The following is a 26,952-nucleotide window of genomic DNA, read 5'->3' on the forward strand; positions in this document are numbered from 1 at the left end:
TCCTGCTTTTTTTTTTTTTTTTTTTTTTTTTTGCGGTACACGGGCTTCTCACTGTCGTGGCCTCTCCCGTTGCGGAGCGCAGGCTCCGGACGCGCAGGCTCAGCGGCCATGGCTCACGGGCCCAGCCGCTCCGCGGCATGTGGGATCTTCCCGGACCGGGGCACGAACCCGTGTCCCCTGCATCAGCAGGCGGATTCTCAACCACTGCGCCACCAGGGAAGCCCAAGGCTAATTTTTATACGTTGGGCATTTACAGTCTTCCCAGGTGTTTCTTTGTCCCAAACCGCAAGGTTTACTGCGTGTAGAATACGGCTGGGAATAGGACCTTGTTCTTCCGGCTGGTCTGTCTTCCTCGTCATATGGCTCCGAGGGAACCCAGAATCTCTCTTCCCAGTAGTGGGGTAGGACGCTCAGGCACAACTAAAAAGCCATGTGAGATCAAACGCTGTTCAAATTGACAAGTGAGAGGCTCAGTGAAGTAATGGGTGTGAGGCTTTCTGTCGACACCAGTCACTGTACAGCTTTTGGAGGAAAGATACCCAGTGTGAGAGATCAGGACAGAATATGTGGTTCTGTATCAATTAAAAAACGGATTTTCTTACCTGCCACATCAAGGACCACACTGAGCTCCTTCCTGGAGACAGACATCACATTGGGGGGGAGCGTCCAGAACCCCTGGGCCACTTCAGTCGTCCAGCATGGCCATCTCGGCAACGGGAGCCCCCCCTTCCCCTTTGGGAGTGAGGACAGTTCCACTTCCATGACCTGTTTGTTTGCAGACTGGGCATGGACCAGGGGGTTCTTTTTGGCACTTTTGGGCCCAGTGGTCAGCTGACTTACATTTGAAGTATTCCCCCTTGCTGGTTTTCCCTCTAGGTGGATGGTTAAACTTCCTTGGCCCCCTTGGGTGGTTCTGAGGTTGCAAGGCACGGCTGACAGCTATGGCTATCAGTTTAGCTTGAGCCCTGGGCCTGCCTGTTTTCACATTGGGCTCTCTCCTCTGCCTCAGCTTGATCTCGATTATTAAATACCCCCAAAGACCACCTCTAAGAGTTGGGACACCAGGGTTTGTGAGCCTAATTGTAACTTTTGGGGTTTCCGCCTAATATCAGGGGCATACTGGCTGATAAAATCAAAATGTAAATGAAACACCAACCACAAGGCAAAACAAAACCACAAGAGCAAAAAAAAAGGGACCTGAAAAGGCCTTGGTGAGAGAGGCTTAGGTGAGGTAGGGCTTTAGGTGGGGGTGAGGTGTAGGGGTGGGGCCTAAGCTCAGGACCCACACAGCCAGAAAATGCCCTTGGGGGCATGGGGGATGGAGCTTAGGCTCAGCATGTATGGAGGGTGACCCAGAGGGCTGAGGTTTAGGCCCGGGACCCCAGGAGGCTTGCAGGGGCTCCAGCAGGTGGGGGAAATGCTGGCTTCATTCCCCTCTGATCTCCCAATCCCCTGATACCCTGAAGGTCTCTCCACATGCCTGCTAATCCCTGCTCCATGGGTGGGCCTCTCTGAGCATGGGAACCCCTGCCCTCCCACAGCTGCCCCTCAGGGGTGCTGGTCCCATCCTGCCTTCACTTTTCCTCCCCTCCTCCTTCCCCCATGTCCTACCCAGTCACTTGGGGATCCTTCCCATCCCTTTAGGTGTCCAAGGGCCCCCACCAGCACGTGGTAGCTGCCTTAGTTGTGAGGAGATGTGAACTCCATGTCTTCCTGCTCCATGATCTTGACTCGTCCTCTAACTCATAGATAAACTCTTAAAACATGGCCTCTTAGTCTATTGTCAGTCTCCATGCAATACACCTATTCTGCCATTTGTTAAGCCAAATGGGGAATATTGAATTGTACAAGACCTTAGAGCAGTAAATGATACAGTGGTCCCTATACATCCTCTCGTGGCCAATCCTTATAATATATTAGTCCAGATTCCTGGAGATGCCAAATGGTTTACTGTGCTTGACCTCAAGGATGCCTTCTTTTGCATCCCAAATCATCCCTCATCATCGTATCTGTTTGCCTTCGAGTGAACTAACCCCCACTCAGGCCAAATACAACAATATACCTGGACAGTATTGCCTCAGGGGTTTTGCGACAGCCCACACTTGTTCTCCCGGGCCCTAGGAAAAGAACTAAGGGAAATACACCTGAAAGAAGGGGCCAGTCTACAGTATGTAGATGATATATTAATATGTAGTCCCACCATGGAGGCCTCAGATCAAAATACCATTGAAGTCCTTAATTTCCTTGGGGGCTGAGGTTACAGGATCTCCCAGAAAAAAACACAAGTGTCAAAGCAAGTTAAATATCTGGGATATATTATAAACCCTGGAAGTAGATAGTTACCTCCAGATAGAAAATAGCTATATTAGGCCTAAGTGCCCCAAAGACAAAAAAAAAAATTCGTACTTTCTTAGGCATGGCAGGATTTTGCAGAATTTGGATTCCAGGATTTGGACTAATGGCTAAGCCTCTATATGAAGCCACTAAAGGTCCAGATACATAAACATTACTTTGGACTGGGGAAAAAGAAAAGGCTTTTAATGATATCAACCAGGCCCTCACCAGAGCTCCTGCTCTGGGTCTCCCCAGAGACCCCAGACACTTATCTTGAATGTAGCAGAAAAACAGGGGACAGCTCTGGGGATCCTTGTATAACAGCTAGGAGAAATTCCTCAGCCTATAGGCTATTTTTCCAAACAACAAGGTTCTGTGGCCTGTGGTTGGCCTGTGGCCTACAGGTGGTAGCTGCCACCACTTTATTAGTGGAAGAAGCTAACAAGTTTAACTTTGGAGAGCCACTGGAAGTCCAGACCCCTCATCAAGTACAAGGGATTCTGGAGATTAAAGGCTACCATTGGCTAACTGGAGGCTGCCTTAATAAATACCAGGCTTTACTCCTTGACTTCCCAGAGGTAACCCTCAAAACTTGCCACACCCTCAACCTGACTACACTAATGCCTCCTGAAGGCTCAGAACTAACATATTCCTGCCTTGAAACCCTTGACCTGTAGTCCTGACCTAATAGACCAGGCCATAGAAAACCTGGAGGAAGAATGGTTTACTAATGGCAGTAGTTTCATTAAAGTTAGAATCAGGAGGGTATCCTATTGTGAGCACTTATAATGTTATAGAAGCAAAACCTTTGCCACCTAACACTTCAACCCATAGGGCTGAACTAATAGCCCTAACTCAAGCCTTAACCTTGGAAAAGGTTTCCTTGGAAGGAAATTTATACATCCAGACTCAAAATATGCCTTCCTTGTTTTACATGCCCATGCAGCTATCTGAAAAGAAAGAGGACATTTCAGTGCAAAAAATTCCCCTGTAAAATATGGAGCTGAGATTTTACATCTCATAGAAGTGGCTCAAAAACCAAAACTAGAAGCAGTCATTCACTGCCATGGGCACAAAAAGGAAAATTCTCAGATTACCCAAAGGAACAACAGGGCAGATTGGCAACCAAAGAAAGCAGCCCTGATGCCCATACCAGGTAGAAACCAACATTGAGAAAATTCAACAAGCCACTTCGCTTCAGCAGCCAATTAACCAGCAATCCTAGCTATTCAGTATAGGCAGGGAAATTGAAAACTGGTTCTCTCATTTGTTCTCTTGGATCCCACAAGGTATAAAAAACTTTCTGGCAGGAGGTTTTCATTTTCTTATAATCCTTTTCTTTTCAGTCATACTGATTTATGACATATATCACCTAGTGCTTCCTGTCCAGCAGGAAGAAATTTCAGAAGAAGAGACCTTCAGCCACTTACCACTTAAGAATAAAGGTGTAGAGTCTCTCAGGGGAGAATGAGACCAGCTGGGACCTGGGATGCTTTGCTACACTGCTGCAATGCTTGCACCTGGACAAATGTCTCCTCAAGCAACAAAATACAAAGAAACTATATGGGAATACAAATAACTACATGCATGGGCAGTTGGGGCAAATTCTGGACAAAAGATACAGAGAAACCATAAAAACCATCTGCCAGTTTTGAAGAGCCCGGAGCAAAAGCAGGGTACTGCACATGCCTCCTGCACACAACACTACCTAGTGGGTGGGCAAACCAGTTAAGGCACCCCTCCGGTCCCCTTGGACACACCCTTACCCTCACGCCATATAAGGAACAAGCTTGCCCCCCCCCCAGGAAGCAAGCAAGCAAGGGAACCTGTTGTTTGTACTTGTTCCCTCTGATGAAGCAGGGGCCCCAATAAAACCTTGCCTGAAAAAAAAGAAGACACATTAGACCAGATTACTTAATTGATCTGTATATATAGCATTCCATCCAAAAGCAGCAGAATACACATTTCAAGTGCCTATGGAACATTCTTCAGGGTAGATCATATGCTAGGCCACAAAACAAGTCTCAGTAAATTAAAGAAAATTGAAATCATATCAAGCATCTTTTCTGACCACAACACTATGAGACTAGAAATCAACTACAAGAGACAAACTGCAAAAAACCCCACAAACACGTGGAAATTAAACAATATACTACTAAACAACCAATGGATCACTGAAGAAATCAAAGAAGAAATTTTAAAAAATACATGGAGACAAATGAAAATGAAAACACAATGATCCAAAATCTATGGGACACAGCAGAAGCAGTTCTAAAAGGAAAGTTTAAAGTGATACAAGCTTACCTCAGGAAACAAGAACAATCTAAAATAAACAATCTAACTTTGCAAGGAACAAGAGAAAGAACAATAACAACAACAACAAAAAACCCCAAAGTAAGTAGAAGGAAAAAAATCATAAAAATCAGAACAGAAATAAATGAAATAGAGACTAAAAAAACAATAGAAAAAAGCTAAGAAACTAAAAGCTGGTTCTTTGAAAAGAAAAACAAATTGATAAACCTTTAGAAAGACTCACAAAGAAAAAAAGGGAGAGGGTCCAAATCAGTAAATCAAAAATGAAAAAAGAAGTTACAAGCAACATGACAGAAATACAAATGACCATAAGAGACTACTGTGAACAACTATTATGCCAATAAAATGGACAACACAGAAGAAATGGAAAAATTCTTAGAAAGGTACAATCTCCCAAGACAGAACCAGGAAGAAATAGAAAATAGGAACAGGCCAATTACCAGTAATGAATTGAATCAGTAATCAAAAAACTCCCCCAAAACAAAAGTCCAGGAGCAGAAGGTTTCACAGGGGAATTCTACCAAACATTTAGAGAAGAGTTAATACCTATCCTTCTCAAACCATTCCAACTAATGGCAGAGAAAGGAATGCTTCCAAACTCATTCTATGAGGCCAGCATCACCCTGATACTAAAAGCTGACAAAGATACCACAAAAAAAGAGAATTATAGTCCAATATCACTGACAAACATAGATGCAAAAATCCTCAACAAAATATTAGCAAACCAAATCCAACAATACATTGAAAAGATGTATATCATAATCAAGCAGGATTTATCTCAGGGATGCAAGGATTTTTCAATATCTGCAAATCAATCAATATGATACACCACATTAGCAAACTGAAGAATAAAAACCATATGATCATCTTGATAGATGAAGAAGAACATTTTGACAAATTCAATATCCATTTATAATTAAAAAGTGGGCATAGAGGGGACACACCTCAACACAATAAAGACCATATATGACGAACCCACAGCTAACAACATACTCAATGGTGAAAAGCTGAAAGCATTTCCTCTAAGATCAGGAACAAGACAAGGATATCCACTGTCACCTTTTTTATTTAACATAGTGTTGGAAGTCCTAGCTACAGCAAACAGACAAGAAGAAATACATATAAAAGGCATCCAAATTTTGAAAGGGAAGAAGTAAAACTGTTACTGTTTGCAAATAACATAATAATATACATAGAAAATCCTAAAGACATCCCTAGAAAGCTGCTAGAGCTTGTGAATGAATTTGGTAAAGTTGCAGGACACAAAATTAACATATTGAAATCTGTTGCATTTCTATACACTAACAACAAATTATCAGAAAGAGAAATTAAGGAAACACTCCCATTTACCATTGCATCAAAAAGAATAAAATATCTAGGAATAAACCTACCTAAGGAGGTTAAAGACCTGTACTAGGAAAACTATAAGACACTGATGAGAGAAATTGAAGATAACACAAACAAATGAAAAGATATACTGTGTTCTTGAATTGGAAGAATTAATATTGTTAAAATGACCATGTTATCCAAGGCAATCTACAGATTCAATGTAATCCCTATCAAAATACCAACAGTATTTTTCACAGAACTAAAACAAATAATCTTAAAATTTGTGTGGAAACCCAAAAGACCTGGAATAGCATAAACAATTTTGAGAAAGAAGAACAGAGCTGGAGGAATCATGCTCCTTGATTTCATACTATACTACAAAGCTACAGTAATCAAAACAGTATGGTACTGGCACAAAAGCAGAAATGTAGAGCAGTGGAACAGGATATAAAGCCCAGAAATAAAACCAGGCACCTATGGTCAATCAATCTACAACAAACGAAGCAAGAATATATAACATAGAAAAGATAGTCTCTTCAAAAAGTGGTGCTGGGAAAACTGGACAGCTACATGTAAAATAATGAAATTAGAACATTCTCTAACACCATACTCAAAAATAAACTCAAAATGGATTAACGACCTAAATGTAAAACCAGATACTATAAAACTCCTAGAGGAAAACACAGGCAGAACACTCTGACATAAATTATAGCAATATCTTTTTCGGTCTGTCTCCTAGAGTAATGGAAATAAAAACAAAAATTAAAAAATGGACCTAATTAAACTTAAAAGTTTTTACACCGTCAAGGAAAACATAAACAAAACAAAAAGACAGCCTACAGAATGAGAGAAAATATCTGCAAATGATGCGACCAACAAGGGATTAATCTCCAAAATATACAAAGAGCTCCTATAGCTCAATATCATAAAAACAAACAACCCAATCAAAAAATGGGCAGCTTCATGTAAAAGAATGAAATTAGAACATTTTCTCACACCATACACAAAAATAAACTCAAAATGGATTAATGACCTAAATATAAGACCAGAAACCATAAAACATCTAGAAGAAAACATAGTCAGAATACTCTTTGACATAAATCATAGCAATATTTTTTTTGATCTGTTGCCTAAGGCAAAGAAAACAAAAGCAAAAATAAACAGATAGACCTAATTAAACTTAAAAGATTTGCACAGCAAAGGAAACCATTGACAAAACAAAAAGACACCCTACTGAATAGGAGAAAATATTTGCAAGTGATATGACAAATAAGGGGTTAATATCCAACATATATAAATAGCTCAAGCAACTCAATATCAAAAAGAAAAAAAACAGACAACTCAATTAAAAAGTGGGCAGAAGACCTGAATAGACATTTTTCCAGAGAGGAAATGCAGATGGCCAACAGGTACATTAAAAGATGCTCAACATTACTAATCATCAGAGAAATGCAAATCAAAACTAAAATGAGATATCACCTCACATCTGTCATAATGGCTATTATCAAAAAGACCATAAATAACAAGTCTTGATGAGGATGTGGAGAAAAAAGAACCCTCATACACTGTTGGTGGGAATGTAAGTTGGTGCAGCCACTGTGGAAAAGAGTATGGAGGTTCCTCAAAAAACTAAAATGAACTACCATGTGATCCAGCAATTGCACTACTGGGTAAATATCCAAAGGAAACAAAAACACTAATTCTAAAAGATACATGTACCCCAATGTTCATAGCAGCATTATTTACAATAGCCAAGATACAGAAACAACCTAAGTGTCCATCGACAGATGAATGGATATGAAGATGTGGTATATACAGACAATGGAATACTACTCAGCCATAGACAAAGAATGAATTTTGCCTTTTGCAGCAACATGGATGGATTTGGAGGGTATTATGCTAAGTGGAATAAGTCAGACGGAGAAAGACAAATATTGTATGATATCACGTATATGTGAAATCTAAAATATAAAACAAACTAGTGAACATAACAAGAAAGAAGCAGACTCACAGATACAGAGAACAAACCAGTGGTTACCAGTGGTGAGAGGGAAGAGGGAAGGGACAATATAGGGGTAGGGGATTAAGATGTACAAAATATTATGTATAAAATAAGCAACAAGGATACAACATAGGAAATACAGTCAGTATTTTATGGTTATTATAAATGGAGTATAACCTTTAAAAATTGTGAATCACTATATTATATACCTGTAACTTATATAATATTGTACAAATTAAAAAGTAAGAGAAATTGATACAAGAACAAAACTCTAAAGTTCCAGCCATTTTAGGCCCAATTCTCACAGGTTTTAAGAATTGGTACCTGAAACTAACACGATATTGTAAACCAACTATACTTCAATTTTTAAAAATGGAAAATTAAAAAAAAATAACGTATACATTCTAATGGTAAAAAGAAAAAAAGAGTTTGTGTTTATGTGTTCCCTTTCATGCAGAAGTGGGATGCTTACAGAGGCACTAAGCTCTTCATATTTGGAATCTGTACCCTAAAAAGGCTGTTCTGGGACTGATTCACAGACCACCGTAAGTGAGAGGGCTCATCTAGTGCCGAGTCAGCCAACATTGAACACAATCCATGAGCACTGTCTACTCTTCCTCCCAGAGATCATGGCAGACACTAGGAGCAGATCCCTGTCCTCTCTCCCTGGAGCCCAGATAGAACTGAAGGTTCACTAACAAAATCAGATGTGGCACATGACATAGAAGCTATTTGACACTCACGTGTCCCACCCATGTCCCACCCTTCCCACTCAGGCCCATAGATGAACAGGAGGAGGCCCACGCATGACAGCCCAGTTCATGGATACCAGACACAGGGCTGCATGTGGATGCCACTTCTCCTCTCTCTCCTCATTTGTAAACATCTACCAATAAATAATATAAATAATCCCACACCTATAAAATTGTCAGCTGGAAATGATGGACACTTTAAAAGTTGCTGGTCATCTAATCCTAGACAAAGTCAAACTCCCGGATGAGGGAGAATTGATCTCACCAGTGCCTCCCACTGCAATGGGCTCCATCCTCCTCCCTGCTCTGTATTTTTACTGATTTTGTGGTTGCCTGCTCCCATCCAGGAAACCCACATAGTCAACCTAGTAAGTAATCTTTCCAAAAGGTTTCCCACATTCATATAAATCTATACAAAAATATTAAAATGGAAGATGCTTATCATAAAATATTAAGTCATCATTAGACATAATTAAGTATACACATAACATGGGTGGATCTCACAATATAAAAAATACAAGTAAAACATGCAATTCTAGTAGGATGACAAAGTGCTCTGAACTAAATGACATCCTAAATCAATTATCAGGGCTTACACAAGCATAAATATTTATAAATATTTCCACCATCATTTATCAATGACATTTCATAAAAATTACTCCAGTTTTACGGAAAAGTTGTAGAAGTCTACAATTTCTGCATATATCAGATGATAGTGGTCTTTCAAGTATTGGTCAAGTACCGGCTGTTTCATCTAGGCTGGTGTCCAATCATGTGTCCCTTTCCAGAAGAAAAGGTAAAGTAGGGAAGCTGTAGTTTCATAAAGAGATTCTTTTAGACTCAGGACACAGCAGAGCCTGCTTCACCATCTTCATAGACATACATTCCCGACTCCAGCAGGTGGTCCTGAATTTTCTGCTTTGCCAATATCTGCCCCAGCTTTTCCAAGGCATCCAGCAGGGTGTTGACTGAGGCCTCCCGTCCCTTGTTGCTGACCCAGGTCTCTAGCATTTCATACAAGGCATCCCGAGGGACCCGGACCCCTTCTCTGGCCAGAAAGATCTCATTTCGCGTGAGGCCCAACTGCCTCAGGAGCGAATCCCAGGAGTCACACGGCACGATGGTTGCAAAGTAATCGAAGAACAGCCTCAGGCCTAAGTTGGGGGAAAGTCACAGAGGCAGAGTTGGGACAGGCTTCAGAAAGGGCAGAGGACCCTCAGTCAGGCCTAGACCCCAGGGTGGGACCTGAGGAGCGCCCCCTGCTGGTGAACCTGCTGCTCTGCGTCCCTGACACGCTTCCCATCAGCAGAGGATCAGGCCACACTGCATGGGCCTCACCTGTGCCCAAGGCACCGCAGGGAGTCCAGGTCACCAGAGAGTCCTGCCCTAAGCGGGGAATGAGGGCCCACCAGGGAGGGGAGATGGGCGTCATGGAGGGAGAAGGCAGTCTGTGGTAGGAGACAGAGGGCGGGACACAGTGGTGCAACAGACCTCAGAGGAGGGCACCTGCCGTTCTCACGAGAGTGAGGTGCCCCGGCTGCCACCTCAGCACTGCGGACAGAGCAAGGGCCTGGAGGGAGGAAGGTCTCTGACCTCACGCCCAGCTCGGCCTCGCTGACTAACGCTGTGGCAGAGCCAGATGGGGACAGACTCGCAGCAGGAATTTAACCCATAAAATGGAGCAAACACCACCCACCTCGCGGGACTACTGGGGACTCAGTGAGATGTGTGTGAAATGCAGTGCACACCGCCGTCCATAGGCACGTAAGGTGGGCACCGAATACAAATTTGTATTTTCTCACAGCTACACTGAAAAAAGTAACAAGTAATAACTAATTTTCATAAAATATGGCACTAACTCAATAGATTCTAAAAATCTTCATTTCAACATGTAATCAGTATACAACAAACTGTTCATGAGACATATTACCGTCCTTTTTCCTGCCAGTTCTTTGCACTACAGTATCGAGTTATACTACAGCTCATCAGATTTGGCCACAGGTCAGGCGCTCCACAGCCTCCTGCGGCCACTGGGTGCCCTGCTGGACAGCACAGCCCCTTAGATGCCTCAGGGTGGACCAACCAGGCCCTGAGCAACAAGGGAGGAGGGGGGATGGAGGGAGGGAAGGACAGGGAGGTGTTAGGGGACACTGTTAGGGGACAGAGGCGTGCAGGGTGGGGAGAAGAAGAGGGGGCAGAGAGGGAATCAGAGTCCCGAAGGTCCAGTGACAAGCCATCCCCTGCTCTGAGTTGCCCTGACAGCTACGGGGACAGCAGTTAGGACACTGTCCCTCCTCGCTCCACTCCTGCTCCACTGCCCGGGGAAAGCACTCACTTTCAGTGGGGTCTGCACCGTTTGCTGGAACCAGCAGCCTTCTTCTCGTGTGAGACCCTTCAGCTTCTGCTGGTTCCTGTAAAACACAGTGGAGAACAGCCTCGGTCTTAATCAGGGGTCCTGGGTTCCAGAACTGAGCCCGGCAACCAGCCCGCTGTGTGACATGGGCAGCCACCTTCCCTCCCGGGTCTCTGTGGAGATGGAGAGGAACCTCCCACCCTGAGCAGTTCACAGGCTCATGTACTCATGGGGGGACATGTTCCCTGCAGTAATGCTCACTTCGTAAGTATCTGCTCCAGCTTTGACAACTGTATACAGCTGAGTAGCCATCACCCAATCAAAACACAGAACATTCCCAGCACCCATGCAGTCCCTTCTGGCCTTCTAGCCCTTTCCCACCCACCTCGGCAGGAGACAAGCACTCCATCCCAGCCTTCTTGTGACTCAAATGAAGGGTATTTACAAGGGCATTTTGGAAAATCTAAAGTAAGTGTCAATAAATAAATAAATAAATAGTCTATTCCATGTACATGAAGGTGCTTTGATCAGTAATAATGTACCATATCAATAGCCTAAATAAGGGAATGAAAGCATCTGATAGCCTCCATGGAGACTGGAAAGGCATTTGGTAGACATAAACATGAATTCTGACTTTTTAAAAATACCTAAAAATAGGAGGCTGCATCCACCATGCTAAAATTTTCTATATGGACACAAGAGTCAACATCATTCCTAATGGTAAAATATTGGAGGCATTCCCAGTGAAATCAAATCAAGACCTAAATACCTGCCTTCTCTAAGCATCTTTGAACATAAGTTCTGGACTATGCAGCAAGCAAGATGTGAAGCAAAAATGAGGCAAGACTAGGGGAAGGGGGCAGAAAAAATAACTATTATTTTAATATGGCTGTATATTTTAAAAACCCTAAGGTTTAAGCTACAGTACTTAAAAATGAGTGCATGTCTTGATGAATGTTAAAAACATAGCAGAAACAACATATTAGAAAATGAGATTATAAGAGGATCCAATCATTAAGAGTAATAAAGAAACAGCTTTGACAAGAAATAGGCATAATTTATCTGAAGAACTCAAATCTTATTGAGTCCTAATAAAAACCCTTGACTTGAAATGCTATCTCCTTTTTAAAATATATTTTTTTCATTGAGTTATAGTTGATTTACAATATTATATTAGTACCAGATGTACAGTGCAGATTCAAAATTTTTAGAGATTATACTCCATTTAAAGTTATTATAAAATATTGGCTAGGGCTTCCCTGGTGGCGCAGTGGTTGAGAGTCCGCCTGCCGATGCAGGGGACATGGGTTTGTGCCCCGGTCCGGGAAGATCCCACATGCCGCGGAGCGGCTGGGCCCGTGAGCCATGGCCGCTGAGCCTGCGCGTCCGGAGCCTGTGCTCCACAACGGGAGAGGCCACGACAGTGAGAGGCCCGCGTACCGCAAAAAAAAAAAAAAAAAAATTTAAAAACTCTAAGAAATTAAACAATTTCATCTTATGTTGTGGGGAATGACTTTCCAGCCTTATGAAGAATAAGAAATGTTTGCACAGGTTGACTACTCAATGTCAAAACTGATGAACAGATATGAACCCAAACTGGATGTGCATGTGTGTATGTAGACAGTAGAAAAGCACTTCTACAAGTTGACCCCAAAATTCTACTTCTTCTAAGAAGCCACTATACAAATATGATCAACTATCTGGACTAAGATTTATTTTCATGTATGTTCAGTGTAATAATAATTTTGAAACAAATTTGAAATTCCTATTATTACGAGGAATGACTTACTATATTATTTTACAACTATGCAGTGGAATATTATGCAGCCCTCATTCAGTCATTCAACAAATATGGGAGTGCCCACTCTGTGTCTCCTTGTTTTAGACTGAGGAAACAGTGAGAACTGGACAGATAATAAATAGCATAATATTGCACAGAGCTGACAGTCTACCATATCAGGGTAGCAGGTTCCTTTCCCCTTCAGGGCCCTGATTTCCCTCTATCCCCCCTTCCCCATGGGACAGGAGATCTGACCAACATTGGTCTTTCCCTGTTTCTACTGCAGTACTGGGCAAGAAGAAAGCTCACCACACACTCACCAGTAAATGCTTTTCTTCCACCGGAGACTGTACCATGACACCTGTCAGCTTGTCCTGCTCCTGATCTTCTAGGTCCTTCTTGGCCACCAGAATGGACAGCAAATCTCTGTTGATCAGCATGTTGTTATGGGCATTATCCAGAGCCCCAGGACCTCTTGGGGGACATGAGCACCAGAAAAAGACCTTGGGAAGGCAAGGAGCTGACTCAGGAGTCCGTACCCACAGATCCCTGCAGCGTCTGGGGGAACACGGTGGGCTCTGCCTCTGCACCTACTCCCATTTGTCCCCCCCCCCGACGTAGGCACAGACTCAGCACATCCAGGGCTCTTTTGATGGCACCAGGACCCTAGTGCTGTGCTAAGGGGGGTTCAGCACCCTTGCCTGACACCCCCCATACCCCAAGGTGCATCCAGGGTTATGGGGTGAGGGTGCCTCACAAGCAGTAAGAGGGACAGGGCAAGCATTGCCAACCAGCCTTAGGTCTGCTCTCAACAGGCCAGTTGCTCTCCTACTGTCAGCCCAGAGCCCTCAGGCCACTTGAGAGAGCCAGGGACAACAGTATAGGACAAACTGGGGACCGTGTCCCCCCAGGGCCAAGCAGTTACTGAGGGCCTGACGCCACCAGGTCCTGGAGAAACCCACTCACCCTGTCCATGCACTTAGGGTCCACACGGTAACCTAGAAGAGAAGACGCACCCGCCTGAGCAGTGGGGAGGGCCCTCTTGCAGCACCTCCCTCCCCAGGGACAGTGCCAGGGCCAGGGTGTGGGCTGGGGGCTCAGACACTGAACAAGGAGCCCCAGGCCTGGTGACAGGGAGCGGGCCATTCCAAATCTGGAGAACCCTCGGGAAGGGAGAAGAGAAGGGGGAAAATGAAACCCATGTAAAATCTCTGTGGGGTTCTGCTGAACGACCCTCTCCCCTGACTCTGGTCACCCAGTCAAGGTGCTGACCACATCTCTGCCCCGGCCGGGGGTCCTAAAGGCATTAAGGACTGACCCTGCCCCCCGCTACACCAGACTCGGCCAGGGGGAAGAGGGGCCCATCAGCTGAGATGGGGGACTCATGTAGGAGCAGGTGAGGTGGGAGGTGGAGGGGGATCCCGGGGAACAAGATCAGAGCCAAGCCTGGAGGAACAGGAGGAGTGGGGAGATGGAGGAGGGTTCCAGAACCTCCCCTTCCCTCCCAGAACCTCACCTTTAATGAAGAAGCACCAGAAAACATATGCGATCACCGCCAGCACCAGAAGAACACAGGCAGCTACAATTGTGATCACCAGCTGTGAAGTGCCCGAGGAGGGAGAGGGAGTGGTGGGTGGTCTCCGGCGCATGGTCACTGTCTCTCCAGGAACCGGGGCCTCCCCACTGGCCTGGGTACCTGATTTTTGGTCCACACATTTGAGGTCGCTGAAGGGGCTACAGGGTGTGGCCACGATCATCCCATCAGGGCACCTGGGCAAGGACACAGGGAGGACATGGAGGGGACTCGTCAGGGAAAGCTGGCGAGGAGAAAGAAGGAACAATCTCTCACCCAGTGTTCCCCGCCAAGACAGTGGAGGAGGGACGGGCTCCTACTGTCTGCAGCGCAGGGTCCCTTCAGTCCCCCTTGTTGGGGGAGAAGGATCCGGGCTTGTGCACTCCAGCCCTCAGGGCTCCTGCTGAGTGTTCAGAGCTGCCCCTTAAGGAGCTGGGCCTCCTCTGCAAGGCCTGCACTGGCCTCCCTGGGCTGCAGGGGAAGCCCGTGTGAGGGGGCCTCTCATCCAAGTCAAGGGTCAGAAGGGTGTGGGCACAAGCCAAGCCTCATCCTCCAGTCAAGCTTTACTACAAGGACCCTCTTGTCCTGCACCTGTTGACTCGTCAGAGGAGAGCAAACTACTATTGGCCCCTAAGTCCCTATATAGGAAAGATTTATTCCCTCTTATTGAGGGAATGAGGGCTGGATGTGAGGTCAGCTGAGTCCGTTCAGGGCTTTAAAGGAACCTTGAAGGAGCTACAGGTTCAATCTTATTATGACCCGGCTGTGGGCATTTTTGTGCTCATGGGCCCTTTCCTGCATACAAAATATTAAAGATTCCATTTTATGACTGAATTGTTATAAAGGTGAATATAAGCCCGGCTGCATTCTACTCATTTTTTTCTCCTCTGATATCTTTTTAAAAGAAATTTAAACTTCTGTTGACTGCGTCATGGATCCTAATCAGTGGCCCCTTGTGTCCAATAGAAAAGCCGACCTGGCCAAAGGGAAGCGGTGCTAAGGAGGTGTGGGAAGGTGCAGGGAGCAGGGCAGGGACATGCATATGGACGAGGAGGGGCTGCTGCAGGCTCAAGAGACCCCACCAGCACAGGGAAGCCCTGGGGTAGAAGCGGGGCTCTGTGGGATTTCCCTTGAGCTATTGGGAACCACCTAGGTTCCCACGTCTTACCCAGTGCTGCACTTCTGGCAGAACTCAGGTGAGTCTTCTTCGTGGAAAGTTCCACGTCTGCACTGACACTGCGTGTCCTTAGTCGCCGTGCAAGGGGTCCTCTCTTCTTCACCTGAAGACAAAGGATGAGGTCTGGGGATATGCATCCCTCGCGTGACCCTCGACCCTTCTTCACCAACCCAAAACCCACCCACTCAGCTCTCCTCAGTTCACTGTAGCTTTGGGGGTCAAATTCTGCAGCAACACATGTGGGGCACATAAAGGGCAGCCCCTGTTCACCTGTCACCAATACCCAGAGGTATGAGAAAAGGACCATGATTCATTATTTAATGCATTAGGACAAGGAGGGAAATCTTATAGCTCACAGGGTCAGTAGGAAGGGCTGGGTATAATCTGAGAGACCCTGGATGGAGAGGAATCCTTGGGTGACTTCCCCAAACTTAGCCCTGCTGGAGAGGTGGAGGGGCCCTAAGTTGTAAAGGCTGAGAGAGGCCAAGTCTCTGGCAGGAGCACAGAGCACAGGGCTAAGAGGGGCCTGGCCCAGGACTAGACCCACGTCAAAGCTCAAACCTAGCACTCTTCCACTTGGCCAGGCCTTTTCTTATGCTGTGACTATACAGATCCCATCCCTCTCCCCCATCAAAGGACAGATTACTTTCCCACTGCTTTCACCTGATGATTTAAAAGATTTACATACCATGTGGCATGCATTATAAAAATAATTTCTATTTTTTGTATTGACCTAAGACATAATCATAAAACAGGTCCTGATTCCATGTTGGATACAATTCCCACCTCATCATGCCTGCACTTGCTATGGGTCCCCAAGTTCTGTACCTGATTTACAGATTGTACATGGCAAGCAGGAAGGGAGCATATTCCAGTGATTAGTAAAGTCCACTCCATTTGTACAGGATATACAGTTTTTTCCACCTTCTGATACATGGTATCCTGGGGAGGGAGAGAAAATCTGGTGAATGAATCCCACAGGATTCCCAGGGGCTGGCAGCGTGACGGGGAGACTCCTCTTTTGGCCATCAGCAGAATCCAAATGGGGAAATTCATTTTACCTGGCATCTGCCAGTTCATCAATTCTGCATCTACTACATACCCTTGACGAACATTGCAACATAAATATATTACAAGTCGATATAAAATTCAAATGTTATAGGAGCCACATTAAAAGAGCAGAAGGAAACAGGTCAACTTAATTTTAATAATGCATTTAACCAATATATTCAAAATAATACCACTTTAAGATGTAATAAACATAAAACATTCAAATATTTTACATTCGTTTTTCAAAGTATGTCTTAGAATCCAGGGATTATTTCTCCCTTACATCACTCACTATTCTGAGTGGCCATATTTCAAGTGCTCAATAGTCACATGGACCTAGTGACTGCTAAATTGGACAGCATCATCAGCTCCCTAGAGAGTCACAGAAGAAAGTCTTAGCCCCTGTCCTCAGTGAGTCCCAGGTCAGTGGAAGACACAAACAAGATCAGAAGTAATATGACAATCACAGACAAGCCTTTAGTTAAAGTTCACACCATCCTCCAAAAAAACGGAAGGAAAAATGGGTCCTGTATGTAAAGAGTCAAAGAAAGATCCAGAGAAAGTGTGGTGTTGTGCCTTGGAATACAGAGGCTTTCTCCAGGCACTGAGGTGAGACCTTGCAGGAGCTGTTGCTGCCTGGCAACGTATGTCCCAAATCATACAAAAATTGTTTTTGGCTTATTTCACATAGCACAGGTTTTTGAGGTTCATCCATGTTATAACATGTGTCAGAATTTCATTCTTTTTTCAGGCTGAATAATATTCCATTGCATGTGTATAAAACATTTAGTTTATCTATTCATCCATGAATGGACACTTGGGCTTCTTCTACTTCTTGGCTATGATGACTATTGCTATGAACATGGGTGTACTAACATCTCTTTGAGACCTCGTTTTTAATTCTTTTGGATATATAGCTCATCTCTCTGACTGTCACGTTTGTTCATCTGTCTGGGTACCATCCTAGCAGGAGTGTTCCAGGAGGGCGGGGGCCTCATGTCCTCCACTAGCACAGCGCCTGGAACACGGAAGACTTCCAGTAAATGACTGTGGAATAAGAACCAGGAACTGCAGGAATCAGAAGACCAGAAGGACATGAAGATAAGGGAGACAAGGGTCAGGTGAGGGTTGGAGATCAGTCTTAGAATTTACCTGGTGGACACAACTCCCAGAAGTTCTGCCTCCATCCCTGTGGGGCAGGTGGTTGCTGGTGAACTCCATCCTTCCCCGTGGGCATGGTTGAGGCAGCTGTGACCTATAGGGACAAAACAGGGACAGGCATGAGTGGCTTCCAGACTCTCACCCCTCCCAGAATCCATTCCACAATCCTTTCACCTCACCTCCAACACTAAGCAGACCTTACACCTTTCTCCCAGCTCCAGACTCTTAAATATTCTTCAGTATTTATGTTTGAACTTCCATGATTTGGGGCTACACGTAACATACACTTGAAAAACTCTTCTTTATCCTCTTCTCTTATAGAAGAAAACATGTTTATTCTAGAAACTATGAGCAGGTAAAATTTTTATAAGAATACAAAACCTATATATGATCCCTTCATCTTAGAAATAGCATCCATTAATGTTTTGTCTCATTTAGTTCCACTATTTCACCATATGTGTGAATATTCTCTTTCTCTTACACACACACACACGCACATTTACAAATGAGGGTTATATAATATGCAAACTTTAAAAAATCAGGATACAGAATCAAACATTAAATAATTTTTTGTTCACCAAATGTTGATTAAATAACGAATTTCTGGTTTAAAAAGGTGCCTCAGACATCTAGACCAATAGAATAGAACAGATAGCCCAGAAATAGACTGTTGCATACATGGTCAAATGACTTGACATGGAGTACCAAAATCATTTAACGGAGAAAGGACAATCTTGGGAAAACTGGATATCCATGTGCAAAAATATGAACTTGGACCCTTACTTTACACCATATACAAAAATTAACTCAAAATGGATCAAAGATAGAAACATAAGACTTAAAGCTATAAAAAACTTAGGAGAAAATGTAGGGGCAGTTCTTCAGGAACTGGGATTTGGAAATGACTTCTTGGATATGACACCAAAATCACAGGCAACATGAAAAAAATAGATAAATTGTGCTAACGTCAAAAATTAAAACTTCTGTGCATCGAAAAAGCACAATTAACAGAGTGAAAGGGCAACCCACAGAATGGGAGAAATGTTTGCAAATCATATATCTGATAAAGGGTTAATATCCAGAATATATAAAGAACTCCTACAACACAACAACAACAATAATAATAATAAACAACCATTTTAAAAAAATAAGTAAAAGATTTGAATAGACGTTTTTCCAAAGAAGATATACAAATAGCCAATAAGCACATGAAAAGATGCTGAACATCACGAATCATCAGGGACATGCAAATCAAAACCACAATGAGGTACCATTGCACATCCATTAGGATGGCCACTATTTAAAAAAAAAAGAAAGAAAGAAAAAAAGAAACCCATAAACTACAAGTGTTGGCAAAGATGTGGAGAAATTGGAAGTCTTGTGCACTGTTGGTGGGAATGGAAAATGATGCAGCCCCTATGGAAAACAGTTTCCATAAAATTTGGGGCTTTCTCAAACAATTAAAAATAAAATTACTATATGATCTAGCAATTTCATCTCTGGGTATATACCCAAAAGAATTGAAAGCTAGGTCTCAAAGGGTTATTTGTACACCCACGTTCATAGCACCATTATTCACAATAGCCAAAAGATGGAAGTAACCCAAACGTCCATCAGTGGATGAATGGAGAAACAATGTGGTATATACATAAAATGGAATATTATTCACCTTAAAAAAGAAGGAAATTCTGGCACATGCTACAACACGGATGAACCTGAGGACACTATGCTAAGTGAAATAAGCCAATCACAAAAATACCGTATGATTCCACTTATGTGAGGTCCCTAGAGTAGCCAAATTCATAGAGAAAGTAGAATGGCCATTGCCAGAGTCTGGGTAGAGGGGAGAATTTGGACTTTGTTGTTTAACGAGTAGAGAGTTTCAGTTTTGCAAAATGAAAATAGCTCTAGAGATTGGTTGCACAACAATGAGAATATAGTTAATGCTAGTGAACTAGACACTGAAAAATGGTTAAGATGGTGAATTTTATGCGATGTATATTTTAGCACAATTTAAAAAAAAATTTTAAGGTGCCTGACAAGCTGTCCCTACTGGAACCTGTCAATGATCTATTAAATACCAGAGAGTCACAGAAAAGTGACAATTTGTGTCACAATCTCTGAGCTATAAATGACATAAGAACAATTGGAGAAATCTGAATGAGGTCCGAGAATTAGGTAGTAGTAATGTGTCGATGTTAATGTTCTGATTTGAAGGTTGTATTGTGGCTATGGGGGAGAATGTTCCTGTTTGTAGGGAGTACACACCAAAGTGTTCAGGAATGATATTCCTCATGTTAGCATCTAGCTTTCAGATGGTCAGGATAAAGGGTTTTGTACAATACATGCAAATTTTCTGTAATTTTGAGTGTTTTAATAAATTAAGAAAATATGTCAGAATAAAAATACAGCACCCTCCCCAGGACACAAAGGAGGTGAGCCTAGGATTGGCCTCAGCATCCTGCCTAAGGACAGTTTCCAGGCTGAAGCTCAGGAAGGGACCCGACGGAGACCCCGTGGCCAATGCGGAGGGGATAGAGAGGAGTTCCAGGAGGCTGAATGCAGGGCGAGAACTGGAGAAGAAAAGCTGCCCCGAGAGAGCTCTGGAGACGTGCAGAGGGGCCCATCCAGTGTGTGGGTGAGTGTGACCTGTGCACGTGCAGGAGGGACCCACCCCCGGCTGAGAAGAGACCACTGGAAATCAGTAGGCTGACAAGGATCGAGGCTCGCCCGGGGCTGGCATTGTTCATGCTCCCATTAACCAGAGTGGACAGACTGCATGATAGGGGTGCTGCCTAGATATCAGTGGTTAACTACTAAGTCCTTTGTAGTTAATGAATTTAATGCCCAAATAAGGCAAGTGTAGCCCAGGCATTGAACCTAAAAGCAAATATTGGAAGATCAAACTGATATTCAATTTTCTTTACTGTGACTGGAACAATATCCAGCCCTCTTTAAAAGAACACAACAAAAATGAATACCTAAGAAAACAAAATTCACAATTTATATCACTTGACAACGCATGAAGCAGGAAAACAGCACCATAAGTAGGAAAAATTCAATCAATAGAAATTGTAGAAAGTGACAGAGACCATTGAATTAATACACAAAGACTATAGAAACAGCTATTTGAATCTTATAAATATACTCAGGGACATAAAAGAAGAAAAGGAACACAATCAGGAGAGAGATGGATGATATATATAAAAAAAATTAAATGGAACTTCTAGAAATTTAAAAAATACCATATCTGTAATGACAAATATAGTGATTGGGACTGGAAGAACTAGATGTCCACATGCAAAAAACAAATAGAGATACAGACCTCAGGAAGAAAGGAATACCTGCCATCTAGCAGCCTTCACCTGCGGCCACCTGCGGCCTGAGGAAGCTCAGGATGTGAAAACCCGAGGAAACTCAGTATTTGAAAACACAGGATTCTGGCCCCAGACAGGTTAGGTGCATACTAAAGGAATGATTTCCATGAGACCCGACTCTTGCATCTTCCCATACATAGAAAGGTGCTAAATTTCTTAACTTGGGATATCTGGTTTTCTTTCATTAACAATAATCTTTTGATGTTTCCAACTACCTGCCCTTTGCTGCAAACTCCTATATATCCTAGATCCCCCTTCGCCTCCTCGGAGCATTTCTCTCAGGGTTACTGGAGATGCTGCCTCCCAGGCTTGAAGTCCTAAAAATTCCCACCGAGGGACTTCCCTGGCTGTCCAGTGGTTAAGACTCCATGCTTCCACTGCAGGGAGCGTGGGTTTGATACCTGGTCAGGGAACTAAGATCCCACATGCCATGTGGCATGGCCAAAAATAAATAAATAAATAAAAATTCCCACTGAATAAAACATAACTCTCAACTTTCAGGGTGTGAATATTTTTTAAGTCGACAGACCTTACACCCTTTACACAATTAACTCAAACTTAGCAAAACTAAATGTAAAACACAAAACTATAAAACTCCTAGAAGACAACATAGGAAAAAACCTAAATGAACTTAGCTCTGGTGATGACCTTTTTTAAAAATATATATTTATTTATTTATTTGGCTGCATTGGGTCTTAGTTGCGGCACGCGGGATCTTTTGTTGCGGTACACAGGCTCTTTGTTGCAGCATGCGGGCTTCCCTCTAATTTTGGCGTACAGGCTCTAGAGAACGCATACTCAGTAGTTGTGGTGTGTGGGCTCTAGAGCGCGTGGACTTAGTTGCCCTGTGGCAAGTGGGATCTTAGCTCCCAGACCAGGGATGGAACATGCGTCCCCTACATTGGAAGGCAGATTTTTAACCACTGGACCACCAGGGAAGTCCCTGGTGATGACTTTCTAGATACAACTACCAAAGGCATGATCCATGAAAGAAATAACCGATAAGCTGGATTTCATTAAAATTAAATTCTGCTTTGAAAAAGACAATATCAACGGAATGAGAAGTCAAGTAACAGACTGGGAGAAAGTACCTGCAAAAGATACATCTAAAAAGGACTGTTTTCCAAAACATACAAAGAACTTAAAAAAAACTCAACAATAAGAAAACAAACAACTCTGTTAAAAAAAAATGACAAAAGACCTTAACAGATACCTCGCCAAAGAAAATATACAGATGGCCAATAAGCATACAAAAAGTTGATCCACATCATATGTCATCACGGAAATACAAAGTAAAACACTAATGAGATGCTGTACACACCTATAAGAATGGCCAAAACCTGGGCACTGACAACACCAAATGCTGATGAAGAGGAGGAGCAACAGGAACTCTCAATCACTGCTGGTAGAAATGCAAATGGAAGAGCCACTTTGAAGATAGTTTTGTGGTTTCTTGCAAAACTAAACATACTCTTACCATATAATCCAGCAATTGTGCTCCTTTGTATTTACCCAAATGACTTGAAAATGTATGTCCACACAAAAACGTGAACACAGATGTTTATAGCAGCTTTTTTCACAATTGCCCAAACTTGGAAACAACCAAGGTTTCCTTCAGTAGGTGAATCAATAAACTGCGGTACATCCAGACAATGGAATGTTATTCAGGCCAGAAAAGGAATAAGCTATCAAGCCGTGAAAAGACATGGAGGAATCTCAAATGCATATCACTAAGTGAAAGAAGCCAATCTGAAAAAGCTACGGACTGTATGATTCCAATGACATGACATTCTGGAAAAGGCATAACTATGGAGACAGTAAAAAGATCAGTGGTTTCCAGTGGTTAGGGGCCAGGGAGGAATGAATAGGCAAAACACAGATGATTTTTAGGGCAGTGAAAATACTCTGTATGATACCGTAACAATGGTATACAGTTGTCCAAGCTCACAGAACTTACAACACCAAGAGTGAACCGTAATGTAAATTATGAACTTTGGGTGATTAGAATGTGTCAGTGTAGGTTCACCAATTATAACACATGTACCACTCTGGTGGGTATGTTGATAACGGAGGAGACCATGTATGTGTGGGGACAGGGGGTATATGGGAAATCTATGTATCTTCTTCTCAGTTTTATTTTGACTCTAAAACTGCTCTAAAAGAATAAAGTCTTAAAAACAAAACAAACAAACAAAACAAACAGCACGATAATACACACACACACACACACACACACACACACACACAAAGGAAAAAAATATACTGGATGGGAGTAACAGCAGATTAGGATGTGTAGAAAATCAATGAACTTGGAGAGAAAGCAATAGAAACTACTCAAAATGAGAGAGAAATAATGGAATAAAACAGATCCTAAGTTGACAGCATTCGGGCTCACCAGGCGTGAGGCCCTGCACTGCCATCCCTGACACCACCTGACGTTGGGCTCCTCTGAGTTCCTCCATGACCCACCCCCCCAGCACAGCACTCCACCCTGTGCTTCAGAAGCTCCTGCCCCACCCCAGGGAGCCCACACCACGGTGCCAATACATGCAGGTGGCAGTCACTGCAGGGCTGGGGGGTGGGAGACCACGTACCCTGTGGCCCTCCCAGCACCAGCGTGACCGACACCTGCCCTGAGGATGGGATTCGTCCTCCCACACAGCCTCACATAGCGCCCGCACAGCTCTCAGCAGCTTCCAGAGGGCCCTGCAGACGTTCACTTCCTCCCATTTTACAGCAGGAAGCAGGGGTATGCAGAGTCCCGGAGCTGGAAGGAGCAGAGCAGGCCTGCAGTCTCCAGATGCAGTCCCAAGACTCCTATGGCCTGACTGAGCTTCTGAGCCTCTGAACCTCACGTTTCCCACTTTGAAAGAGAGAGAAACCTGCAGTAGAAGACCTACAACAGAAATGGGGCCCCACCACATGTGCAGAACGGGCACCTGGGTGAGGACCAGGCTCAGCTCTGCAGCTCATCTCAAGTCATCCTTCCAAGAGCCCAAAGACATGGGCCTCATCTCATGACAGGCAGGGCTGGGGGCAGTAACTGGCCCTGGGTGGCACCATGCAAGTGCAGAGCTGGGACTGCTGTCCCCCTGCCCCCGCCCCTGCTGCCTAATCTTGGATCTCCTGGTCATCCACTCCCAGTCTCAGAAATCTCATGGATCCTTGAAAATCTCTACTGGCACCGAGGAATCAAAACCACAGCACTGTGGTACCCCATAGTTACCTCTTAGACTAGCAAAGAATTAAAGTTCAGTGTGGCAAGGGTGCAGGGAAACAGGCATACTTGTGGACTCCTGGTGTGAGTTAAAATGGTCCGGCCTTTTTTTTGAGGACAGTTTACCATTATATATAACGAAAGTATAAAATTACCTAACCCATTGACACAACAATTTCACTTCCACGGAGTTACCCAGTAGACAGTACACATGCATGTATGACACATACAAAGGTATATACTACAGTACAGTTGGAATTAGCAAAAAAAACAAAACAAAAAATACCAAACAAGGATATAATCTAAAAAGATATTCATGAAAGACAAGAATGAAATAAACTGGTTCACCCACATTTGCTTTACCTCTACAATAAAATATTATGCTGCTAAAAAGAATAGTATAAATCTGCATGTACTAACCTAAGACATCTAATGGAATTGGTTATTAACTCAGAATATAACAAAAGTGATCATGACTGTAAATGCATTTTTAAAAAAGCCATGAGAAGGGATGAGAACGGGAGTTTGGGATGTCAGAGGCCTAGGTCTCACATTCCCCAAACCATCAAGATCGTATTTTGACTGTGTCTACACCGGTATTCTCACATTCACCCGGAAAAACACCTGCCGTACTAAAGTGAGTCATTCATGCAACAGCCTTAAACATGGGTCTCATCTAGTAGACTAATTTTTTTAAAAATTAATTCTGGGGCTTCCCTGGTGGCGCAGTGGTTGAGAATCCGCCTGCCGATGCAGGAGACACGGGTTCGTGCCCTGGTCCGGGAAGATCCCACATGCCGCGGAGCAGCTAAGCCCGTGAGCCATGGCCGCTAGGCCTGCGCGTCCGGAGCCTGTGCTCCGCAACGGGAGAGGCCACAACAGTGAGAGGCCCGCGTACCGCAAAAAAAAAAAAAAAAATTAATTAATTCTGTAATCATTTTGTGATTATAAATATGTTATTGCATCTCTGAATTTTGAATTAATTTGTTAAATGAAAGTATTTAAAACTTCATGACACCTGTAATGTTGGTTTCACATTTAATTTTTTTTTTTTTTTACCATATAAGCAACCTGGAACATGCAGGGGTGGAGCCTTTCCACTTGGAGTGTCTTTAGGATGTGCATCACCATGGGTTTTCCTGTTTGCATCACCCACCTCTAAGGAAGGAGGGGCGGCTCCAGTTCCTGGCTGCCTGATGATCTTTTAAGGGCCGCCTCGAAGGCAATGTGACTAGAAGGAAGTGGGAACCTGCTTCCTCAAGGGTCAGAACAAAACGTGTGGAAGGCAGCCTTCTTCGTGGGCTGCTGTTTAATCAATTTGCCATGAGCACGTTTTAGAATTTAGACATAAGTGTAAAATAGTAAAAAGAAAGAAAGAAAAGACTGCCAATCTCTCTGTCGCTCCAGGCAGCTTGCCAGGGAGTTTCCAGCTTGACACTGCCCCCTCCAATGCCTGGAATACACTTCGGGAACCGCTCAGGAGGCCAGCAGGGCCACGGACCGGGAAGGGGATCGCGGGCTCTTCTCCCTCTGGGCCCGGGTCGGTCCTGCCGGGCCGTGACCCTGCTCCTTCCCCCGAATCTGCCCACTGTGGATCCTGCTCGGACACCCGCGGCCGCAGGTGACCCGGGCAGGCACCCAGCCATGTCCGCCTGCCCACTCCCCTCCCCCGCCCTCCCCCCGCTTCTGCCTTCCCCCGAGCCGGGACCCGCGGCGGGGACTCACCGACAGCAGGTCACCCAGGACGACAAAGATGAGAGCCAAGGGCCCCCGGAGCCGAGGCCTGGGACCGGGGAGGCGCCCTGCTCGGGAGCCCGAGGCGGCCGGTGGGCTCTGTCCCCGCTGCCCCGTGCTGTCGCGGGGCGCTCGCTGTCCCGGCCGCCGCGGGGTGACAGCCTGCGGAGCCATCAGGAAGCAACAGTGTCTTTCGTGGGGCTCTGGATCGTCCCTGCCGCCCGTGGGGTGTGCGGGGACTCACTCTTATCTCTCTCTCTACTCTCGGGAGGGTGGACCGTCCTGACTGTTGGTACTCTGGGCGGCGTTGAGTCACCGGGGCGGGGCGCCAGCAAGCAAATAGACACACCGTTGTTGAAGCACGTGATGTGTTGACAGAGAGGCTCTGAACCGAAGGCCGCCGCCTTCTAGGTACACCTCCGGAAGGTGAGGGGCTGGACATAGAACTAACTGTCTGGCTACCCTGGGCACGTGGTTTGTTTCTGGATCCTGTTCTTCCCAGGACAGGCACAGAAGGTGGTGGTGAGGAGTTTAGGGGGACGAAGTGGGAGCTGACCACTCCCAGAAGCTGTGCCCTCAGCTGTGACCAGGGTAGTGAACTTGAGTCCGAATCCAGGACCTGTCCTCATCCTGTCCCCTTTCCAGAGCCAAAGCCCCTCGTGTTTATAAACTCGGAACTAACCTGCGCTGACTTGGGCGGTCTCCTCACACTGCTACACCCTCCCCCCACCCCCACCCCCAAGAGTCTCACTGACTGAGTGGATATGTTTCACTTTGCAGCTCTGTCCCAGTGCGAAGCT

At 44.4% G+C, this 26,952-nt stretch overlaps 1 protein-coding gene across 1 annotated transcript; it reads right to left on the reverse strand.

The window, feature by feature from the left end:
* Positions 1-4,244: 4,244 nt before the first annotated feature.
* TNFRSF10B (TNF receptor superfamily member 10b) lies at positions 4,245-26,469 on the reverse strand. The gene is made up of 9 exons (XM_059072067.2): positions 26,144-26,469; positions 17,816-17,918; positions 16,442-16,555; positions 15,605-15,716; positions 14,380-14,633; positions 13,830-13,861; positions 13,184-13,366; positions 11,066-11,141; positions 4,245-9,884 (listed from the first exon to the last, which is right to left on the reverse strand). Exons 1-9 carry the CDS (start codon positions 26,324-26,326, stop codon positions 9,571-9,573), a joined length of 1,371 nt encoding a protein of 456 aa, XP_058928050.1. The 5' UTR covers positions 26,327-26,469; the 3' UTR covers positions 4,245-9,570.
* Positions 26,470-26,952: the final 483 nt, after the last annotated feature.

The sequence above is a fragment of the Kogia breviceps genome, chromosome 8 (genome assembly GCF_026419965.1).
Source record: "Kogia breviceps isolate mKogBre1 chromosome 8, mKogBre1 haplotype 1, whole genome shotgun sequence".
Taxonomy (NCBI): Eukaryota; Metazoa; Chordata; class Mammalia; order Artiodactyla; family Physeteridae; genus Kogia; species Kogia breviceps.

Bases quoted from the DNA above. Each gene is read 5' to 3' on its own strand.
- TNFRSF10B (XM_059072067.2), bottom strand. From the start codon at position 26,326: ATGGCTCCGCAGGCTGTCACCCCGCGGCGGCCGGGACAGCGAGCGCCC. The intron at 13,367-13,829 runs GTGAGTGGGTTT...TGCCTTCCCAAG, and splicing joins ACCCTAAGTGCATGGACAGG to GTCTTTTTCTGGTGCTCATG. The intron at 9,885-11,065 runs GTGAGTGCTTTC...CCCCCAACTTAG, and splicing joins CGGTGCAGACCCCACTGAAA to GCCTGAGGCTGTTCTTCGAT.